The sequence below is a fragment of the Gigantopelta aegis genome, chromosome 10 (assembly GCF_016097555.1).
Source record: "Gigantopelta aegis isolate Gae_Host chromosome 10, Gae_host_genome, whole genome shotgun sequence".
Taxonomy (NCBI): Eukaryota; Metazoa; Mollusca; class Gastropoda; order Neomphalida; family Peltospiridae; genus Gigantopelta; species Gigantopelta aegis.
Genome location: NC_054708.1, coordinates 69,410,597 through 69,435,487, shown reverse-complemented (window position 1 = coordinate 69,435,487; position 24,891 = coordinate 69,410,597). Strand labels below are relative to the sequence as shown.

Here is a 24,891-nt window from a genome sequence, read left to right as displayed (position 1 = left end):
GGATGCTCTTCGTAGAGCCCATGATACTTCAGTAGGACTGGATGAAATTCATTATCAGTTATTGAAACATTTACCTGAATCATCTTTGATGGTTCTTTTGAATATTTTTAATAACATCTGGATTTCTGGAGACTTTCCTTCTGATTGGAGGAAAGCTATTATTATTCCTATTCCCAAGCCTGGTAAGGATCCATCTAATCCTACTAGCTATCGCCCTATCGCGTTGACAAGTTGCATTTGTAAAACCATGGGACGAATGATCAATCGTAGACTTGTCTGGTATCTTGAATCCCACAAATTGCTTACTAACGTGCAGTGTGGGTTCAGATCTAGACGTAGCACGGTTGATCATCTTGTTCGATTTGAAACGTTTTTTAGGGAGGCTTTCATCCATAATCAGCACTTGGTTTCAGTGCTTTTTTGATTTGAAGAAAGCTTACGATACCACGTGGAAGTATGGGATTTTAAACGACCTCCATGGTATGGGCCTAAGAGGTCGACTTGCTGTTTTTATATCTCAGTGTTTAAGAGATAGATTTTTTAAAGTCCGGGTGGTGTCGACTTTGTCCGACATTCACCCACAGGAGATGGGTGTGCCTCAAGGTAGTATCCTGTCTGTAACTCTATTTTCTGTGAAAATTAACAGCATCACCCAGTGTTTAACATCTGGTGTGGATTGCTCGTTATATGTCGATAATTTTCAGATTTGCTATAGATCGTCCAATATGAGTATCATTGAACGTAAGTTGCAGCTTTGTTTGAATAGACTTCATCAATGGGCAACTAACAATGGCTTTAGATTCTCAAAGGCAAAAACGGTTTGTATGCATATCTGCCAGAAAAGAGGTCTCCACTTAGATCCACAGTTGTTTTTGGACAAAAATCAAATTCCAGTTGTGGAGGAGACTAAATTTTTGGGGGTTATATTTGACAGGAAGCTATCTTTTGTTTCCCATCTAAAATATGTTAAAAAGAAAGGCTTGAAAGCTCTCAATATTTTAAAGGTTATTGGTAATACGGAATGGGGAGCAGACCAAAAGGTTATGCTCCTTCTGTATAGATCTCTTGTGAGGTCTAAACTTGATTATGGATGCATTGTGTATGGGTCGGCACGCAAGTCGTACTTGCAGATGCTAGATCCTATACACAATCAGGGACTTAGGCTTTGTCTTGGTGCATTTAGAACATCTCCTGTAGAGAGCTTGTACTTTGATGCACACGAACCTTGTTTGGGTGCTAGACGTGCCAAGCTTTCTCTGCAGTATGCTGCCAAGATTAAATCTTTACCAAAACATCCAACACATGATGCGGTGTTTGATAACAAATATATGAAGTTGTTTGATGCAAGGCTAAATGCTATTCGTACACTTTGGAAACTCCTTCATATTTTGTTTTACCACCATGGTGTATCACACCACTTAAAACTGTGTTTGATCTGGCGTATCTGAAAAAAGATCGCACAGATGCTGTTGTCTTTAAACAGTTTTTCATGGAAATTCAGGACAAGTACCGTGATTACATTCTTGTGTATACAGATGGATCACGGGATGGGAATTATTTGGCTTGTGCTACAGTTTTTCCATCAGACACAATACTTTCCATGCGACTGCCTGACTCGGCATCGATCTTTAGTGCTGAAGTTTGGGCAGTCATTAAAGCCTTGGAAGAACTAAAGGATTCTAGTGCATCCAAATTTATAATTTTTACAGACTCACTTTCGTGTCTAGAAGCTTTGCGTAATATGAAGCTGGACCATCCCTTAATTGGGATGGTGATACGAAAGTGTGTCTTTTTTTCTATTGCCAATAAAGACATTGTATTTTGTTGGGTATCCAGCCATGTTGGCATCAGGCGTAATGAAAAGGCAGATTTTGCTGCCAAGTCTGCTTGGGATTTGCCTCATGCCAGGGTTGGTGTACCGTATACTGATTTTAAATATTGTATTAACCAATTTCTCTTTTCGACTTGGCAAGGTGATTGGGACGTTGAGGTTGCGAACAAACTTCATGCTATCAAGCCAGTCTTGGGAGAGTGGCAGTCCTCCTATAGATAGTGCAGAAAGGATGAAATAGTCTTGTGTCGTGCCCGCATCGGTCCCATTTGACCCATTCATTTATTTTAAAGAAGGATCCTCCACCTCAGTGTGAGCACTGTCAGTGTACTCTGAATGTACGCCACATGTTGGTGGAGTGTACTCATCTGAAAGCAATTCGAAATGATATATTTGGACCACGAACTGTGATGGAATCCTTTCGATTCCATCCAGAACTTATTTTACAATTTTTACGCGATACTAAATTTTATTCACAATTTTAATATCATATATTTGTGATATTTGTATTTTTACACAGTCCTTTACACTGTTTTTATTTAACAGTTGAATTTTTATATTGATGTTGATCATCACATTGTTGTTGCATTTACCATAGTTTGACACCCTATAGCCGATATATTTTTTCGTGCTGGGGTGTCGTTAAACATTCATTCATTCATTCATTCATTAAACGTATCTGTAATTTGTATGTGGGTTGAATACTATACTTCAAATCAACACAGCACATACCAGCCATAACCCATATCGATGTTGGATTTAGAATGGTTGCGTTTTGCTAACAACTGGTGTAAATATATTAATAATCCTTTTCGACATTGACAAAAAAACAAACAAACACTGTGATATTTGTATTTTTACAGTCCTTTACACTGTGTTTTTATTTAACTGTTGAATTTTTATGTTGATGTTGATCATCACTTTAGTTTTGCATTAACCATAGTTTGACACCCAATAGCCGATGTATTTTTCGTGCTGGGGTGTCGTTAAACATTCATTCATTCATTCATTCATTCATTCATTCCAAAAACAGACAGCCGTAAACGCCAACTCTTTAAACTACATGACGTCATTGTATGTGTTTGCCAAATCGTGATGACGTCATATTTAGTACCGACAGGGTCATTGGTTTGTAAGCGTCAAATCATCCAGTAGTATTTTTCGTTAGCCCTATGCGTGATAACGTCTCAGTGAGCAATTATGGTTTTTATTTCCCCGTTATGAGTGCCTGCTGGGGTAATAAATACGCTATTCGTGACCTTTTAACCTTAATATAAAAGTGACCACAGGGTTTTGCATGTCGACTGCGTTGTATATAGTTCACATTCACTTCGTTTGGTCCTTCCGTACAACAAAGTAGGACATGTAGTGATCAGGCCTTGAGACTTAAGCCTGACATGTGCTCGGTTCGCATCCTGCTATCAGCTCATACTCCGTTTGAGATTTACTGAACGACTTGGGAGGCTACTGAACCAACGTCCACTCAACTAGGGCGTGTCCCAGAAAACAAACTAAATTGAAAATAAAATTAAGTTAAAATGACACGAATGGATGTGTTATTATTATTTTGTACAACACTCATATGTAGTGATTTGGATTTGGACTAAGATGTAAAAAATAGCTTTATGGCAACTAGGTATGAATGTTAAGGTGTTTGTTTTCTTGTTCCGTTTCATTTAGTTGTTTTTGTGTGTCGTGGGGGTTAGGGTGGGAGTTTGAGTATTTGTTTATTGTATTTTCTAGATCGTGATACACATGTATGAGACTTCATTTATTGATACTTTAAAAAAACAAAAACACATAAATTGTTTTGTGTAAACGTGGCTTCATTTGTATCTATAGCTTAACATACGGTAGTTTGGGATCTGCCTTATTGACAAATCGTTGTAAAAACAAAAGAACATAATTGTTTAAAATGTTAATGTTTATTTCACTGTGATAACTGAGCTCAGATTAACACATAGTTATATTTTCAATGTCCAGATAGGTCCACATTTTCCGTCTAGCTTTGTTACAGCTTAGATCTGAAATGAAAAATCGACATATATCAAATTAAGAGCAAAGTATTGACATCTTTATTACATTATAAATTGTCTTCTTTCTCAACGATTGAAATATAGTTTCTGATTGTAATATGTTTTAATCCTTAACCCATTAACTACTGTTCTGTAATATTAAACAGCGTGCCCAGGACGGCCTTCTTGGGTCGTATTTCGATATACACAATGATGTCAGTTACATCTTCATCATTATTTTACAATTACATCATGAAACTGTTCTTAAATAATTACATGATTAGATATTAATTACAGAGTGGTAAATTGGTAGAGAGAGAGAGAGAGAGAGAGAGAGAGAGAGAGAGAGAGAGAGAGAGAGAGAGAGAGAGAGAGAGAGAGAGAGAGAGAGAGAGAGAGATTAGGTTTACTAATTTTACCTATTAGTACATCATCTTCTTGCCGTATCCGTAGCCGCCCATGCCTCCCCAGCCTCCATAGCCTCCCATGCCTCCCCAGCCTCCATAGCCGCCCATGCCTCCCCAGCCTCCATATCCGCCTCCATATCCGCCCATGCCGCCCCAGCCGCCATAGCCACCATAGCCGCCCATGCCTCCCCAGCCTCCATAGCCACCCATGCCGCCCCAGCCGCCATAGCCTCCATAGCCTCCATAGCCGCCATAGCCTGCTTTTCCAAATCCAACGACAACGGGTTTGACCATTTTGAAAACCATGGGCTTCACGATTGGCACCATTTGTTTCACGGCGGCCGCGACGTACAGACACGCAAAGGCGAGGATTATGGCTTTCATCATCTTGAAGGCTGGAATGAAAACAGCTATATCTGCGTAAGAACTATAAACTAATTAGAAATATATACATGTATATATTGATACTATTACAGTCTCAGGAGAAAACTGTAAATATTAGGAGAGGTCCAGGCAGTTTTGAGAGAAACATTTGCAAAATGTCTTCGTAACTGCTAACGACGTTTCCTCGTGGACCATAGTTTGGTACTCGTAGAATCTGGCCTACGTTGAGCCAGTCATTCGGATTAATGTCTAGCATAAAAACCAATCTAGTAAGCGTTAGCTTCAAACAGGTGGTTAAACGTAAACCTGAAGCTACTTATATTGCTGTACAAGTTGTATATCACTTTGTCGTGGAAAAAGGCACATATAAAAAGCCCCCATCTCCAATCTGATTAAAATTAGCTCTACTTGTCTACCAGTAAATCTACCAGCATTGCGTGGACTCCCATGCCCAGGTGACATTTCATCTATAAATAACAATTTAAATATCGACCAATTACACTTCACCTTTTATAACGTTATTCGGGAGCATACAAATTCTAAAAATAACGGGCGAGACTCTTTATGCAATCGGCCAACTTGTTGGCCTATTTCAACACTGAAAAAACAGGGGGAAAAGTGCAGTAATTACCTCTAGATTGTATACATACTGATATAAATAGATGTTACAGCTACACCATCACAGGTTTTTGTTCGTCTTGAAACGAATTTTAGATAACATTTTATATTGAAATTAGTTTCCGGCATACTTCGTAATTCACCCGAATCATTTCGTATACCCTCGGCATAATCCCGAATGTTTTCAAATTCTTTTCAAATCACTGGCATGATTTTGCAAGTAAGGTTTTGTTTGGTCGAATGAAAGGTCAATTGGACATGAACTCCAACGGGCTGCTGTTAGATCCACATGTTATAGTGGAGCTAATTTTAATTAGATTGACCCATGTCACAATACCACGTGTCAGTAAGTCCGTGGTTTTTGACCTCATTTTCTCATGGTCTCCTAAGTTCAGTTCAGTTTAGTTTAACGTGCACGTTCAGAGCAAGCTATTATAGTACACGTCTTTGATCGGCGCTAGTTCCGACTATTACGGTCTTCCGTCCAGGACAGGAAACGAGGGGAGGGGGAGGGAATGAAGAAGATCCCCTAGATATTTTGGCCTCTTTTTATAGTTCAGCAGAGTTGGCCTAAAGTTATCTTCCCATTTGGGAAATCCGGAAATATAATAATGCTATCGGCCTCAGTGGCGCAGTGGTTAAGCCATCGGACTACAGATTGGTAGGTACAGGGTACGCAGACCGGTATCGGCTCCAACCCAGAGCGAGTTCTTAAGGGCTCAATGGGTAGGTGTAAGACCACTACACCATCTTCTCTCTCACTTACCACTAACAAACTAACAACAAACCCACTGTCCTGGAGAGATAGCCCAAATACCTGAGATGAGTGCCCAGGACAGCGTGCTTGAACCGTAATTGGATATAAACACGTAAATAAGTTGAAATGAAAAAATGATAATGCTGTTTGACTGTGATTATTTCATGGCAGACAGCTTTGAAGTGTCAAGTATTAGACTGGAGTTGACAATGGAGAGCATCTAGTTTGCAAACGTGTAGCTTCTTAAGATTGAAGACGTGTAAAATGGGTGTACCCCGTTCAGGTTTAGTGGGTGTGTCTGTTTAAATCAATATAAAGGAGAACGAACTGGACAACAGGGGTTACGTTGCCCCTAGGCAGGCAAAGATGGATACAAAAATTAACGGACCTATTGATATTAAAGGGACATTCCTGAGTTTGCTGCACTTTTTATTTTTAAGATGTTATCGACTAACAGAGACTTTTTAACGATTGTAATTACATATCAAATATAGTTTTCTGCATAAAATATTAGTGGCTGTGCATTAAACGTGTTTTTGATCGTTCTAATATTTGTACCAGGTTAAATTTCATCTTATTTCCTAAAATATAGTTTTTCGTACATATGAAATTATTTGAAGAAAAAATATAGTTTGGGCTTCTTACAAATATTAAGACAAACAGAAACACATTGAATATACAGACACAGATATTCTAAACAAGAAACTATATTTAATATGCAAGTTTAATCATAGAACTATTTTATTAGTCGGAAACATCTAACAATGCAGCAAACTCAGGAATGTCCCTTTAATAAAAATGCTATTGCCACTACCGCTATATAAAAACACATTGCGAAAATAATTGTGGTCTGTGGTCAGTTAATAGGTATTGGTTATTAACGCCATTAGAGGTTAGCTTGCATTTAATAAAGGACACAATGCAACATAACGGAGCAAAAACAATTACAACTCTGATTGGTAGTAATAATGGTGTGAGTGTTTATTTGTTCAAATACAAGGCGCTTGATGCCCGGTCGTTCTGGGATCGATTCCCGCTGGTAGGCCATTGACCTATTTGTCATGCCAGGCAGTGCACCACGACTAGTACGTGTTATCCTGTCTGTGGGATGGTGCAAATAAAAGATCGCATGCTAATAATGGAAAAATGTAGCGGGTTTCCTCTCTAAAACTATATGTAAAAATTAGCAAATGTTTTACATCCAATTGCCGATGATTAATAAATCAATGTGCTCTAGTGGTGTCGATAAACAAAACAAGTTGTAACCTTTTTCAAATACAATTATGTTCACAATAATTTATAATATATTTTATTTAATAATATACTATCGCTATGTTACATACATTGGAGATGAATTCTACATAGAGTATACTAATAAAATGTAACTCTGTTTTTTCAGAAGGTGGGATGAAAATTAGTGTTGCTAATAAAAATTGTGTTCAATTTCTTCAGTGCCATTTGGCACTACATGTGCCTGATGTACTTTGTTGGACAAATTAAAGCAATTTATTTTCAGGTCGTTTAGTGGGTCAAATGTCGTGCTGACTTTAAAGCATAAAAATTAAAAACTTATGTTTACGTCCATTACTACAGAGAGATCTAGTATACACGCTTTTATTTTGACGTATTAATGAATGAATGAATGAATGAATGAATTACTTGACTTATTTAAAATAAATCCAAACCATTAATCTAATTAATTACCTGACTTATTTAAAATAAATCCAAACCATTGATCTGAAAAAACAGCACATTATTCAGAACATACGGAAAACATTATTTTAAAGCTTTAAACGTATTTTACTTACCTTTGTCGGAACGACTGTAGCTACGGTACAGATGTGAGTGTTGAACTGGAATTCTGAGGCGATTTTTATACAGAAAAGTTGATAACTTTGATCGATTTATTTTCCTGGTTGTAATTTCACTTTTTTCGTATTATCCAATCACTAGGCATATATTTATTTCCGCATCACCCATGGGTTTTCCTTTCTATCTTGAGGCATTTAATGATTAGTAATTTTGTTTTAAGCAAAATACCAGTCGTTAATATTTCCGTATGATTAATTATTTTGTATATCTATCTACCTGTGTATGTGTAAACATAAAAAGGCGCAGCTTCGGGGCGTTGTTAATTTTGTTCCTGTCATACATCTAATTAAACTGTTACGGACTGTGATTACATTCCATTTTTTTGCATACATACTATGATTCCATAAACCGATGTTTTTTATTGAGCAATGTAGACAGAACATCAACTATTGAATTGCATGTGATCTTATGAGATGGAATGACTATTGTTAATTAGTGATAATTATTATAACAGCATTAACGGTTTTTTTGTGGGTTTTTTTGCGAGAAGCTACAAACTAACATGTCATATATATTATACACAACAGCGATACCATTATTATTTTAATTGTACATACTTGTATTATTTAACTATACTGTCTCTCATAATTCCATAAGGCATGGCTTATTTATTTTTGTTTTTGTTTTATCTTGTGTATTGCACATAAGGTGAGACGTTAATAAATTATCTGTCTGTCCGTCTGTCTGTCTGCCAACTGCCGTACAGGATATATGAAAGACATGTATTCCGACATCAGTTAGAAACAGAAACACGTCTGCGAGTTAAATATATCTAAAACGTTTACTTACCAGTAGTTTAACAATAAGATAAACATGCATCTAATGCAAATTCGTTTATTTCTGTTATTATTATAATTAATTAATTAAGTTTTAGTCATCTGTCGTACAACAGAAACAAAAGTGTTTTATTTAACGACACACTCAACAACTTGTAATTACAGATATATGGCGTCTGACACATGGTTATGGGCCACAAAAATAATTAGAGAGAAAACCCGCTACCGCCACTCTTTTTTTTTATTAATTAACAGCATGGGTTATTTTAATATAAATTATTCCATATACATTATAATACATACCACGGCCTTTGTTACACCAGTTGTGGAGCACTGTCCGAAAAGAGAAATAGCCCAATAGGACCACCAACAGGGATCGATCCTAACCCGACCGCGCATCAGACGAGCGCTTTACCACTAGGTTACGTACCGCCCTTTGTTGAACAAGACATCTATCGTGTAACGAAAATAATTCCAATTAATTGACTCTTTTAACAGATTATTATCTCTCTATATATAAACAAGAATACCGAGCGCACAGGAATTTTGCACCACAATGTTGGTGTAGCCAGGAAAGAGTTAGGTAGGGGTGTAGGTCTTTTCAAAGTAAGTGAAAAACGTGGACATGTAAGTACAGAAGCCAGTTGTTTTAGAAAAAAAATAAAGTAGTCCGCAGAACAATTTAGTTCAGTAAATCTAAGCCAAAAGTTAAGTGAATCTATAAAAAATTGCAACAGAAGGTTTTTTGTTTTATATTGTTAGGATGGCCACACTGAACATTATATCCAAAATCCGCCAAAATCAGATACCGACAAAGGTGCTAATTAGCATAAATCCAATATGGCCGCCAAAACCACATTTGTACCTCTATATCTCCTAAACGGTTGATTTTAAACCCTATAACTGTATTGTAAGTATATTGAAATATGATACCAAAGAATCGAAATATGACGTCATATTGCGTCATCAAAACTCAAAAATGGTGTCCAGCAGATATGATAAAATACTCAAACATTTACCCACTGATTTCCTAATAATACTTGATGATGTAATATTACAAAATGGTATATACGATTATAAGAAATATTGTCAGGTTCAGGTACATTGTCTCAGAGGAAAGTCAATGTCTAAACTAATGCCACTAATTTCAATAACCCCCTGATATACCATCTCGTTAACTATCATCAGACCTACGCTGTATTTATTTTCGAAATGAATTCGAATCATAATCAAAGCATACCAAAGTCCAAGTCATCTAGTTCTTTCGTTTCTACCAAAATATTCTACAAACTGACATATTTGTTTAAAAGGTACAATTAACTTATTTTTACAGCAGTTAGGTATCACATTTATTGGCTGTCCTACCATGTGCAAGTTCACAAAGGAACAGAGGGCGGGTCGTAGCCCAATGGTAAAGCGTTCGCTTGATGCGCGGTCGGTCTAGGATCGATCCCCGTCGGTGGACCCATTGGGCTATTTCTCGTTGCAGCCACTGTTCCACAGCTGGTGTAACAAAGGCCGTGGTATGTACTATCCTGTCTGTGGGATGGTGCATATAAAAGATACCTTGCTGCTAATCGAAAAGAGTAGCCCATGAAGTGGCGACAGCGGGTTTGCTCTCTCAATATATGTGTGTGGTCCTTAACCATATGTCTGACGCCATATAACCGTAAATAAAATGTGTTGAGTGCGTCGTTAAATAAACCATTTCCTTCCTTCCTTTCCTGAAACCAGAAAATTGAAGATGGCTGTTACAAAGAGCAAACTTCAACCATGAAACAGTGAACTCTTCTTCGGCTCTAGATATGAGATTGTGAGTATGCATGGCCAACTACAGATAAACTCCAGCGAACGCTCTTGTATATGCGGTGATTGCAATGGTGTCAATGGCCAAAATATATTGGTCGATGGCAGTGAAGTACATGACTTTGACCTAAGTTTGATATTATAATGTTAAAGCTAAAGTTTGATTGTTTTGTTTAACAACACCACTAGAACACGTTGATTTGATATAATGATTCGGTTTGTATTATTGAATACATACATTAAAGGGACATTCCTGAGTTTGCTGCAACTGTTAAGGTGTTATCGACTAACAATGCTTTTATAACGATTGTAATTACATATCAAATATATTTTTCTGCATGAAATATTAGTGGTTATATATTAAACGTGTTTCTGATCGTTCTAATATTTTTACTAGGTTAAATTTAATTTTATTTCCTAAAATATTATTTTTGAAAACAGAATCCTGTTTGGGCTCCTTACAAATATTAAGACAATCAGAAATGCAATGCATGTTTAATCGTAGAAATATTTTATTAGTAGGAAACATCTTACAATGTAGCAAACTCAGGAATGTCCCTTTAAGGAAATGTCATAATATGCTTTTGCATTCGATGGCATTTTATGAGTGTGGAAATAGGTGGCATTATTTTAGACATTCGCTTTTCTCTGAGACAATACATCTGAACCTGAGAATAATGTTTATTATCCTGTTTACTGTTTTGTAATTTTATATAATTAATGATAAAACATTATTTTGAAGTCACAGCCCACATCTTTGAGTTCATGGCGACAGCGGGTTCCTCCCTCAATATCTGTGTGGTCCTTTACCATATGTCCGACATCATATAACCGTAAATAAAATGTGTTGAGTGCGTCGTTAAATAAAACATTTCCTTCCTGCCTTCTTTGAGTTCACTATTGTATCGGCTTAAAACTACACGACTTTATCTTAAATGAGCCACTTTCAGTCCAGACAAATGTAAGTACTTGTTAATGGAAAAGTGTTGCGACCGGTCAATATATTGAACAATCTAATTAAAATTAGCTCCACTATTACATGTGGATCTAACACCAGCCAGTTGGAGCTCATGTCGACCAATCAAAACCTTACTTGCAGAATCCTACCAGTGATTTAAAAATAATTTCAAAACATTCCAAATTATCCTGAGGGTATACGATATGTTTCATGTGAATTACGAATGCCGTATTTAGACCAGTAGAACTAATTTTAATCGGATTGCTAACAACACTGCGTAGTCCCCAATGTCCAGGTATCATTTTGTCTGTAAATAATAATTTAAATATTGACCAATCACACTTCGCCTTTTATAACGTTATTTGGAAGCATACAAATTCTAAAAATATCGGGAGAGTCTATTTTAGTGGCCGCAGTACAGCGAACCATACCAATACGTACGTGTGGGTTATCAGTCTTCAATTTTACATTAAAAATTATTTATTTATTTATAAAAACAAAACCTAAGTAAATCGGTCTTCAGTTTTACATTGCAAATTATTTATTTTATAAAATAAAACATGTTTTAAGGCATTCGTAATTCACACGAAACAAATTATTTTTAAATCACTGGCAGGATTCTGCAAGTAAGGTTTTGATTGGTGGACATGAGCTCCAACTGGCTGGTGTTAGATCCACATGTAATAGTGGAGCTAATTTTAATTAGATTGTATATTGAACAAAGATACCGCTCGGTATGCTGAGCTACACACTTTACCACCGTGTCAGTGTATATAGATCGACCTGCCACCTAATACCTAACACCAGAATATTAAAACAATTAAGGAGGGTACACGGCTGATGACGCCTAAACCACTTGGATCATGTTGATATGGACAAACACCCTACCACCTATTTATAGCATAAATAAACTTATTAAAAGAAACATTCGTGATCAAAACAGTCACACCCGAGTCCGTTTCTCCATGCATTCAGGCTGTGGTATGTGTTACCCTGTCTGTAGGATAGTGCATATAAAAGATCCCTTACTGCTAATGAACAAATGTAGAGGGTTTCGTTTCTAAGACCACATGTCAAAATTACAAAATGTCTGACATCCAATAGCCGATGATTAATACATCAATGTGCTTAAGTGGTGTTGTCAAACAAAACAAACTGTTTTTTCGATATTGCTTCACCTTGGGTTTTGTAATAAATGTTTTAAAGGGACATTCCTGAGTTTGCTGCAATTTTTAAGATGTTATCGACTAACAGACACTTCTTAACGATTGTAATTACATATCAAATATATTTTTCTGCATAAAATATTAGTGGCTGTATATTAAACGTGTTTCTGATCGTTCTAATATTTGTACTAGGTTAAATTCATTTTATTTCCTAAAAATCATTTTTTTGGTACGTACGAAATTATTTGAAGACAAAATCCAATTTGGGTTTCTTACGAATATTAAAACGACCAGAAACACATTGAATATACAGACACTGATATTCTAAACAAGAAAATATATTTAATATGTAAGTTTAATCGTAGAAATATTTTATTACAATGCAGCAAACTCGGGAATGTCCCTTTAATCTCTTTTTGTAATGTGTTTAAGAATATGTCGTTTCCGGTATCAGACAAAGTAAAAGTTTGTTTTGTTTAACGACACCACTAGAGCACATTGATTAATTAATCATCGGCTATTCCCCACATACACATACCCCGGTATTTGACCAGTTGTGGTGCACTGGTGGGAACGAGACAAATCCAATCAGCGGAATGGATCCACCGAGGTGATTCTATCTGCGGCGCCAGCACCTCAGCCGAGCGCTCAACCGACTGAACTAAATCCCGCCCCTGTATCAGACAAATATACTCCATGTGTCCGAAATAATAATGTGTGCGACTGCCAATTGTATGATGGGTTATGGACCGGTCAGTGTTTGAAGCACAAACAGCAATTTTACCACAGCTGTTTTAGTCTATACTTATACCACGCCACTGCAATGTTTCTTGCAATATAGTACATGCACAACGATGTGCTATATCCGTTTTTATTTGACTGATTAGCTTACATTGGTTAGTTGTAACAACATTGATTCCACTATGATGCCTGTTCCCCCCATCCAACAGATATTTACGATCAGTGCCTGCAGACACAGACTTTGTAAACCTTTAGGGGCGGGACGTAGCCCAGTGGTACAGCGTTCGCTCGATGCGCGGTCGGTGTGGGATCGATTCCCGTCGGTGGGCCCATTGGACTATTTCTCGTTCCAGGCAGTGCACCACGACTGGTATATCAAAGGCCGTGGTATGTACTAGCTTGTCTGTGGGATGGTGCATATAAAATATCCCTTGCTGCTAATCGGAAAGAGTAGCCCATGAAGTGGCGACAGCGGTTTCCTCTCAATATCTGTGTGGTCCTTAACCATATGTCTGACGCCATATAACCGTAAATAAAATGTGTTGAGTGCGTTGTTAAATAAAACATGTCTTTCTTTCTTTGAACCCTTGCGCGTGCTGTAACCTCACCGTGTGCAGGGGTGTAACATTCTCTTTGAGAATGGCCAATACAGCACAAAATTGAAATTTTGAGTAAAAGTCCGTATCTATCTGTGATATTTGTATTTTTGCACAGTTCTTTACACTGTTTTTATTTAAATCTTGAATTCTTATATTGATGTTGAACATCACTTTATTTGTTTGCATTACCATAGTTTGACACCCAATAGCCGATGTATTTTTCGTGCTGGGGTGTCGTTAAAAATTCATTCTTTCATTCATTCTTTCTTTGAAAATCTTTAAAGCATGATCATTGGTGTGCCCAATATATTATTGTGCTACCAACCATCCAAATGTATGTTATAAATATTAATGTAGTGTGCACATAACTTGCATACATAACAATAAAATTCTAATATAGCGTTTATATGCACCAGACCTCCATCTTCCTATCAGTTTAATATTATCAACATACACACCTTTAAGTCAAAGACGTGTTGCTCTACCAAGGCGAAATGAATGACCGAGGATTCGTCCCGCAGAAATACCAGAACTCTAAATTGCTTTAAGACCGAAGTGAATTGGTTTCTAGTCAATGGCTGACCGTTTGCGTGCTGGATTAAAAAACGAGCCCGGTATCATAAAGAACTCGTGACACTTACGTCGGACGTACACCACACTTACCGATTTAAACGAGTAACTCAACGTACACGTTCTTAAGGACATGGGCGTAAATCACCTCAAAGTTACGTCTACTTCGATACATACATACATACATAATCTGATCCTCATTTCCAGATTTGGCGCTTTATGTCTATAATTTTTCATGTTATTAAAACAATGTTTTGCATAACGCTTGGAAATTTCCCCCACCCGTTCCAATTCCAGACCATGTCATGCGATAGGTGTAATATAATTTTAACGTACTGTTTTGTCATTTGGAAAAGCGCAGATTCGCATTTTAACTCAATTTATAATTGTTATTAGGTCTGTAAATGGTATTTGAATATTCGAAGGGAATGACGAGCGAATATTCGAATAATATCCAAACAACAACTGACTCATCAAAGTAACGGTTTTTCTAATAGTTTGAATTGTATAATGAACTTTTAAATTATGAAAAACACCAAAACAGTATGTCCAAAAGAAATATGCGTTAAAAACTCATACAGGAACGCACCAGATCAGTTCACGTGTTATTTTGTCTTGGTTTGGTTTTGTTTGTTGTTTTTTTCCCAGAAAATGTAGCATTCTGATATTAAAATTTTGTTTTGATTAATGTATAAAATTGGCCCCATGAAGATTGTGTAATGTCCGAAAAACCACTGCTGTAGGAATGATCGTATCTAGGTTTTGTTTCAATTCTTGTGTTATGAACTGCAGCCAGCCGCATCAGATTAATACACTATTAATATGAAACTCGACACATATTCCCCGAGTAAATGCGTGTAACAAGCAGCATGCAGTGCCGATCTTAGAATTCAAAGAAACAACATCATACATATCATTTAGAGTCATTTCCCCGATACGACCTAAAAATACCTCACCCAGATATTCGAATACTTAGAAATACTATTCGAATATTCGAGTCGAACACCGGCTGAACTACCTACGTTAAACATTGTCGTCGAGAGAGAGCGTTTATGAAAATAGAAGCAAACATTTGAGTAATTTTTGAAAATACAGTACACCCACCTCTATAATGCTACATAACGTTTAGACCTACACCCACCACCGCCTCGAGCGTTACGTAATATTTGAATGACACCAATTGTTTAACTATCATGTTACGGCATTAATATACCATATTTATATATATATACCGTCTTAGAATTCAAAGAAACAACATTATACATATCATTTAGAGTCATTTCCCCGATACGACCTAAAAAACCTCACCCAGATATTCGAATACTTGGAAATACTATTCGAATATTTCGAACAGCAAATTAGCGAGCGAATATTCGAATCGAAGACCGGCTGAACTACCTACATTAAACATTGTCGTCGAGAGAGAGCGGTTATGAAAATAGAAGCAAACATTTGAGTAATTTTTGAAAATACAGTACACCCACCTCTATAATGCTACATAACGTTTAGACCTACACCCACCACCGCCTCGAGCGTTACGTAATATTTGAATGACACCAATTGTTTAACTATCATGTTACGGCATTAATATACCATATTTATATATATACCGTTATCCATGGCGACATCATTTACAAGCAGATTGATGTCGTTAGCTTAAACAAATGTTCTTTTTGGGTTTTGTTGAATTCATGTTTTGTTATTTCCGTTTATGAAATGTATAATTTGGAAGAACCCAAGCATACATGCAGATAGCCAGTTGTGTGTTACACCGATATTCACACGTTCTTAACCACTATGCACGTCAAGATTTTACGAACATGCAATATTTTCTACACATTCTACTGGTTACTGGAGTAAAACGATAATTACGTGCACATACCACACACGTATTGGACACTTAGTTACATTTCTGTGTGTTACCGGGCCAGTCTTGCACCTAATCAACATATAGGGGCGGGGCTATTTCTCGTTCCAGCCAGTGCTCCACAACTGGTGTAACAAAGGCTGTGGTATGTACTCTCCTGTCTGTGTGATGGTGCATATAAAAGATCCCTTGCTGCTAATCGAAAATAGTAGCCCATGAAGTGGCGACAGCGGGTTTCCACTCTATATATATGTGTGGTCCTTAACCATATGTCTGATGCCATATAACCGTAAATACAAATGTGTTGAGTGCGTCGTTAAAAAAAACATTTTCCTTCCTTCCTAATCAACATGTATTGAGTTAATGCTGTAACGTAACACAACATGGTTTCTTTCTCTGCGGGGATACGCAGTGTTACAGGCGATCAAGTCTGATTGCTTTTAGAAACCCGGATTTTATAGTACAGTTTTGTTCTCATGTTCAAATACAATATCGGTTGCCAACAAAGGGCGATTTGCATGTGTGTGGGAAATGTATACCAGCTCACTCACTCGAAGCATTCTAAAATACGCCTGGGGGCGAGACGTAGCCCAGTAGCAAAGCTTTCGCTTGATGCGCGGTTGGTCTGGGTTCGATCCCCGTCAATGGGCCCATTGGGCTATTTATCGTTCCAGCCAGTGCACCACGACTGGTACATGAAAGGCCATGGTATGTGCTATCCTGTCTATGGGATAGTGCATATAAAAGATCCCTTGCTGCTAATCGAAAAGAGTAGCCCATGAAGTGGCGACAGCGGGTTTCCTCCCTCAATATCTGTGTGGTCCTGAACCATATGTCCGACGTCATATAACCGTAAATAAAATGTGCTGAGTGGTGCGTCGTTAAATAAAACATTTCCTTCCAAAATACGCCAAAATGAAGACAGCTTTGAACAGTTTTTCTCTGCAATACATTTCATACCGTGATTTTACTGGATTACTATTTTCACAATATGCTTTCGTAATATATGGCTATAAATACCCTAACTTCATAGAAAGTGAATTTGGAATAACACTTCGTTTGACATGTCCAGAATGGTAGCCACCGTAGATAACATGAAAGGCATGTTACTGAATAGACAGACGATTGGTCAATATAAAAATGTGAACGCAACGCAGACGCAAGTAGGCGCACACGTGCGTTTTTAGACGGATACGGCAGGAGACGGACGCGTTTGTGCGTCTAAAATCAAACATGTTTGATATTTAAAAAATCGACGCAGCGCTAAAAAAACGCAACGCAGAGGGGGTCGCACACGATGTGTTTTTACTGCGTTCGAAAGGATGCGTTTTTTAACGCAAGACGCATGCGTTAAAAAACGCTCGTCTGCGCCGGGCATTAGCAATACGATATGCATCCAGGCTATCCCCAGTAGGTTCACGTTTGAATCTCTCAAACAAGCTATTTCGCTCTTTGAATGAATTATTGTACGTATCATTAAACTATGGTTTATTGAAACGCTTTGGCACTGCCGAAAAAAAGAGTAAAGTTTGTTTTATTTAACGACGCCACTAGAGCACATTGATTTTTTTTATCTTATCATCAGCTATTGGACGTCAAACATATGGTCATTCTGACACTGTTTTTTTTTTAGAGGGGTCTTTTATTTGCGCTTCCCACAGACAGGATAGCACAAAACATGGCCTTTGTTGAACCAGTTATGGATCACTGGTCGGTGCAAGTGGTTTACACCTACCCATTGAGCCTTGCGGAGCTCAGGGTTTGGAGTCGGTATCTGGATTAAAAATCCCATGCCTCGACTGGGATCCGAACCCAGTACCTACCAGCCTGTAGACCGATGGCCTATCCACGACGCCACCGAGGCCGGTGGCACTGCCGAAGTCTTAGGAATAGATTCGTCTGCAATGTCTTTCAAGATGGAAGTGAACATAGATATGGCATCATCAGCATTAGTACAGATGCTGAAACTGACCCCAATTTGCCTTCGCCAACTTCCACCTTTAAACCCTTTCAAGCGATGGAGGTCCATCATTCTCCACAATAATGGGAAAGTAGTCACTACCAAAAGGGTCTCAACCAACTTTCTAGGAGAAATCGAGAAAAAGTGAAGGACTACAAAGGGTTAAGCCACTAGCAGAATGAAAATATGTATGACTTTTATCATTAAATAAAAGTAAGTCATTTTTGAGAATTAAGTCTTCCTCTTGTTTACCTCTAATATTTACATACTGACGTCCCCACAAAGGGTAGTGACCATTGAAGTCTCCCATGATAATAAAGGGAGTTGGAAGCTGGTCAAAGAGATCTTGAAAATCTTTAGGGTTAAAATTAAAATTATTTCGAGGAGGCAAATAAACTGAACATAGATTCATCTTTTTATTTTTTAGAACTGAACATAGAGTGATATTTTTGTGAGCTGTAACCTTTACAGCTACAGCTTGTAAATTAGTATACTTGTTCATTAATAATAATGGAAATACCCCCAGATGCTCTACTATCAGTTTCCTGAAATTTGTGATAGAGGTTAAATCCTCTGATTGTAATAATACTAGTATCCTTCAGAAAGGTTTCCTGAAGACACACTGCAAGAGGATTATGTTTTTGAATTAAAAGACTTAATTCATAAAAATTGGGTCTAAACCCACGGCAGTTCCACTGAATGACTGAATTTGTCGGGAGTTATATTTGGCTTATGAGATCTTTGTGGTTGTGGATGATCATCTAGCACTATATCCATTTGATCATTCACATCAGCCAAAGCTTCGAAAGGATTGTTGGCCGGAACCAACTGTTTTAAAGATTTGTTTTAGTTGTCCCGAGTAAGAATCTTTATTCTGTTTTTTGATACCTTTTCCTGGCGGAGGCTTACTGGGGCCTGGCTCCCCAGAATATGAGCCACGTGGTGGTAATGTAGCATCCAAAGACACCTGATGATTTGGAAACGTTTTTATTTGCAGCTTTTGTAGTTTGCTTTTTAAATTTTCCAGGATCAAAAATCTTCTTAAATTTAACCTCACCATTATGCCATGCAAGATCAGCAGTGACATACGATTTTCCTGCTGCCGGAGGTGTTGATGCTTCCACATCCTTTCTAGCCTTTGTGAAAGACAGGTGTTTTTCAACTTTCACATGTTGTACCTCTTTTTTCTCTTTCCACCTTGGGGCACTCTCGCGAGTACGCAAAATAGTTCCCTTTACAATTGATACATGCCATATCATGTTGACATATTTTGCTGCCATGGTCAAATTGACCACAACGAGCACATGTCAATCTGTTATGGCATGCATTTTGTTCAGGTCAATTTTTTTTACATTTGAAGCACCATAAAGGGTTAGGAATATACGGCACGACAGGTAAATTCAAATAACCTGCTTTGACAGAATCTGGAAGTGTTGACGTATTGAATGTCAAAGTCAAGGTGTTCGTCAAAACCAGTTCATTGTTCCGAGGGACCTTAATCCGCTTGACTGATGTGACACCTTGTGAGGAGAAATTTTCGCAAATCTCATCCTCACTGACCGAACTATTCCTTTAGAAGGATTAAGGCTGGCGTCAGGACTGACATTGATCGAAATATTACATAGTTGTTTTGATTTAAGAAGCTTTCTGGAATGACTCTCTGTTGAACATGTGATCAACATTGAGCCATTCCGTAATTTGTTAACACTTTTGGGTTCGCCAGCCAAGCCTGCAAGCCCTTTCTGGATGGCAAAAGGTGACAATTTCTTCAAGTCCTCATCATCAAGACCCGATGATAAATCTTGGTCAGGTTTGGGTAATGTAAAACACAACTAAGGGTTGTATGCTTTCGAGCTTGGCGTGACCAGCTGACTGATCAAGTCGGCCTTCCCTGACCACCAGTCTATTTGAACTTCGGTCCAAAGTGATGTATTGTCAGAAGTCATACCCGCAGGCATGCCCCAACTCAACCACCAGGATCCCATCATTTATCTTCATTGGTTGCACCTCACGGCAAACACGGTGCCCCAAAAGGAGAGTTTTACTGTATTAGCCATTCTGAAAGAGAATATTAAACCCCTGCACCACGGTGAGGTTACAGAACTTGCAGGGAATCATATGTAGTAGGTCAGCTATTCGCGACCCTTTAACCAGAATATATAAGTGACCACAGGGTTTCGCATTATGTTGGTTGCCTACTGCATAGTTCACAATCAGTTCATTTTGGTCCTTCCAAAGAAGAAACTTGAAAATGTAAACTGTAATGATTACGTTTATGGACTCAATACTAATAGATACTCAGTTTGCATCCTGTTACCGGCTCGTACACCCATTGAGATTTAGTGATTCACTGAGGAGGCCACAGAATCAACTTCACATCACTAAATAAGATGTATGCCCAAGAAAATTAACTCAATTGAAAATCAAATGAAGTTGAAATGATATAAAATGAATCAGAATGGATGTGTCATGATTTCTGTACAGCACTCATATGTAGCAATTTGGATTTGGACTGAGATGTGAAAACTTTGTGGCACCTAGGTATAAATGTGGTTTGTTGTTTTGTTTGTTTGGGGTTTTAGTGAGTTTGGACAGTGTGTGTGTGTGCATGTGTGTGTGTGTGTGTGTGTGTGTGTGTGTGTGTGTGTGTGTGACTTGGCTTTGTTATAGTTTATTCGTTTGGTTTGTTTATTTTGGTTCGTTTGTTTTCTTGTTTTTATTATTTATTTTTATTTTGGAGAGGAGAGTGTGAGTTTTCCTTGCTTGTTTGTTGTTGTTTTCTAGATAGTCACACAACTAGCTGTTTAAGACTTATTTATTAATATTTTCTTAGAATGAAAAGTAAGACATGTATAGTTTGGAATGCACATCTTTATTTAAAACTGAGGTGTCTCAACGCGAATTAAAAAATAGTTATGTTTCCAGTGTCCAGATATGTCCAAAGTGTCCGTATAGCTTTGTTACAGCTTAGATCTGAAATGAAAAACCAACATATATCAAAAGCAAGAGAAACATTTTGATATTCTAATTACGTCATAAAATGTATTGTTCCTAGTTTTTTATTCCCACGGGGAACACTTTTTTTTCATACTATGGAATTTACTACAAGCTATTTATTTCTAAACCGCTTGTTTTCTAAATTACACACAGAAATAGTACATTTTTGTTATTTCCAAAGCACTTTAATTTTTACGTCAAACCAAACTTAAATTATTTACAAAAACAACAAAACATTTTTGTAGGAGGATGGGACAGACTATATGTAATATTCCGATCAGGACAGTCCCCTTCCCCACGTGCTATATTATGCTTGTTTAGGGTTTTTTCAATGTATTTCTGGGGATGCATGACTCGACCCCTCCCGTAGAAACTAGCCAGTCTAGACTTCCTCAACACAATGTTCTGAACATGTGCCTGTTTGACTAAATATTTCGTTTGCTGCAAATCAATTAGGCCTATATACATTGCATTATAAAGTGTAAATTATGCTGTAATAACAGCTAAATATATAATTTAACCTAAAAACATCTACCTATAGTAAAAATACTCTTTTTTTTATATCAAAATATTTGTGTAAACATATTTATGTTAGTCTTGCATGCCGATTATTTAAAGTAGGTAGATGCCCAACATGTTAAAATGAAGATATCGTTGTATACATGATTATGAGCGTAAGTGGCAGGCAAAACAAAAACCCCAATATTTTAAAAATACCCCCTCCTCAACAATTTTACCTCCCCCAAAGAAAACCCAAATAAACAATAGCCTACAAAACAAGCCCACACACCAGTACACATGCACAACCAAAAACATGACCCAGATAAACACGCACATTTAAAAAAAAAAGGTTTTATCTATGTACATATACCAGTGGCGTAGGAAGGTGGCAAGTGGGGGGGGGGGGGGGGGGGGGGAGGGTGCACGTATACACACACACACATACATATATATATGCCTACACACCACACACACACACACACACACACACACACACACACCACACTCACGTATATATATACATATATATATAAACAAACCATCGTTGCTGCTACCTTGATCAAGAAAAGTGATATACAGTGCCGTAACAGTGGCAAACATTAATCACATTTGCATTATTTTGGGGAGCTTTCTTTTGACTACGGCGTGCCAAAACCTATTTACGAAACACCATGTGAGAAGACAGACTGGCCGGACAAGCCTTGATGCATATTCATCGTTATATGAAAGACGTGTTCGTAAGTATTTCTGTTGAACACAAAACATATTGTACATTTTCTTTTCTGTAACAGAAGGAAATTGCACACAATCTGACAAAAAATAATAGTAATATAAAACTTTAGTAACGTCAAAAAATAAAAGAGCATGTCGATAACTACTCCACAATTCAGTAGTAACAAAAGGCCTTTGTTGCAAGCGACTGGAACGTGAACGCGCTGGAAGTCCTTTAGTGGCTGATTGGGGCCGCTTAGCGCTATGTAAATCAAGGGCAGATAAGTATGTTTCTAATAGATGCTATACACAAGGATGTCAGTTACATCTTCATACATGAAACAGTTCATAAGTGATTACAGATTAATAGCTGAGTGGCAAAGGTTTTTTTTTTTATATAGTTTGGCATTATCATAGAAGTTGGTAATTTGATATGGCATAGGCACACATAAATGCACATCTGTCATAAAAATGTACACACGCATATATATACATACATGCCCACAAAGATACACACTTGAATAGATATATACATACACAGATACATACATGCACAGATATAAACAAACAGATGTACATAGATGCATATACATATAAATGCAGACAGACACAGAGAGAGAGAGAGAGAGAGAGAGAGAGAGAGAGAGAGAGAGAGAGAGAGAGAGAGAGAGAGAGAGAGAGAGAGAGAGAGAGAGAGAGAGAGAGAGAGAGAGAGAGAGAGAGAGAGAGAGACGAGAGAGACAGGAGAGAGAGAGAGAGAGAGAGAGAGAGAGAGAGAGAGAGAGAGAGAGAGAGAGAGAGAGAGAGAGAGAGAGAGATCAGGTTTACTAATTTTACCTAATAGTACATCTTCTTGCCGTATCCGTAGCCGCCGCCCATGCCTCCCCAGCCACCATAGCCGCCCATGCCTCCCCAGCCTCCATAGCCGCCCATGCCTCCCCAGCCTCCATAGCCGCCCATGCCTCCCCATCCTCCATAGCCGCCCATGCCGCCAAAGCCTCCACTGCCGCCCATGCCTCCCCAACCTCCATAACCGCCCATGCCGCCATAGCCTCCATAGCCGCCATAGCCTCCATAGCCTGCTTTTCTAAATCCAACGACAACGGGTTTGACGTGTTTGAAGACCATGGGTTTCACGATTGGCACCATTTGTTTCATGGCGGCCGCGACGTACAGACACGCAAAGGCGAGAATTATGGCTTTCATCATCTTGAAGGCTGGAATGAAAACAGCTATTTCTGAATTTATTATGTTTTTTAAATCCACACAATATGTATGCATGTATTCATACTATTACAGTTCTCAGGGGTAAAACTAAATATTACGAGAGTTCCCGAACGTAAATTTCCAAAATACAAACAGAGCAGTTTCTGACACACTAACAAAGTATTCGCCGCTGCTAACGTTTCCTGATGGACTAGAGTTTGGGTCTTGTAGAATCTGGCTTACGTCTTTCGTTCAGTGTTTGAAAACTAGTTTGGCTGGTTTTCAAGCGGTCATTCGCTTTAATGTGTAGCGTAACAACACATTGCTTTAAACAATATTTATTCCGTCTTTTACATAGAGGTAGAGATTGGTCGACAGGCATAACCTTTTATTAGGACCTTTCCCCACAACTTCAGAACAGATACATTCATGTAAAAAAAAATAACGGTCAATAGTAGCATATACGTAACTGATAGAAGTGGTAACAAAAGCTGTGGGTAACTGAATATAAAGTAATCGGTTAGGACACAACATTTGACTGCAGATTAAAGAAAAACAGGAAACAAAGTAGATCAGAGGGAGAGACGTGAAAGAGAAGGTAAAGATAAAAGGTTGACAGTTAAAGTTGGTTTTGTTTAACGACATTACTAGAGCGCATTTATTTATTAATAATCGACTATTGGATGTCAAACGTTTGGTAATTGTTACATAAAGTACTAGAGAGAAAACCCGCTACATGTTTTCCATTAGTAGCAAGGGATCTTTTATATGTACCATCCCAGAGATGGGATAGCACATACCACGGCCTTTGATACACCAGTCGTGGTGCACTGGCTAGAAAGAGAAATAGCCCAATGGGATCAATCCTATACGGACGCTTTCATTTCGACGAGTTAATTCATTAATTCACTTAATTTAAAATAAATTCATAAAATGAACCTAATCAACAAGCACACTATTCAGAACACATGGAAGACATTAATTTAAAGTTCTAAATGTAATTAACTTACCTTGGTCAGAACGACTAGTTGCTGTAAAGATGTGTGTTGAAGTGGAATTCTGAGGCGATTTTTATAGAGAAAAGTTGATAGCTTTGATGGATTTAGTTTCCTGGTTGCATCGTCACTTTTTTGTACTTAATAGACATAT

General features: G+C 37.8%; 2 protein-coding genes across 2 annotated transcripts; both read right to left on the bottom strand.

Annotated features, from left to right (window-relative positions):
• Positions 1-3,740: 3,740 nt before the first annotated feature.
• LOC121384146 (glycine-rich cell wall structural protein-like) lies at positions 3,741-7,958 on the bottom strand. Its single transcript, XM_041514396.1, has 3 exons — positions 7,821-7,958; positions 4,266-4,648; positions 3,741-3,855 (listed from the first exon to the last, which is right to left on the bottom strand). Exon 2 carries the CDS (start codon positions 4,638-4,640, stop codon positions 4,269-4,271), a length of 372 nt encoding a protein of 123 aa, XP_041370330.1. The 5' UTR covers positions 4,641-4,648; positions 7,821-7,958; the 3' UTR covers positions 3,741-3,855; positions 4,266-4,268.
• Positions 7,959-21,180: 13,222 nt separating this feature from the next.
• LOC121384247 (glycine-rich protein 23-like) lies at positions 21,181-24,891 on the bottom strand. The gene is made up of 3 exons (XM_041514534.1): positions 24,753-24,891; positions 23,374-23,753; positions 21,181-21,300 (listed from the first exon to the last, which is right to left on the bottom strand). Exon 2 carries the CDS (start codon positions 23,743-23,745, stop codon positions 23,374-23,376), a length of 372 nt encoding a protein of 123 aa, XP_041370468.1. The 5' UTR covers positions 23,746-23,753; positions 24,753-24,891; the 3' UTR covers positions 21,181-21,300.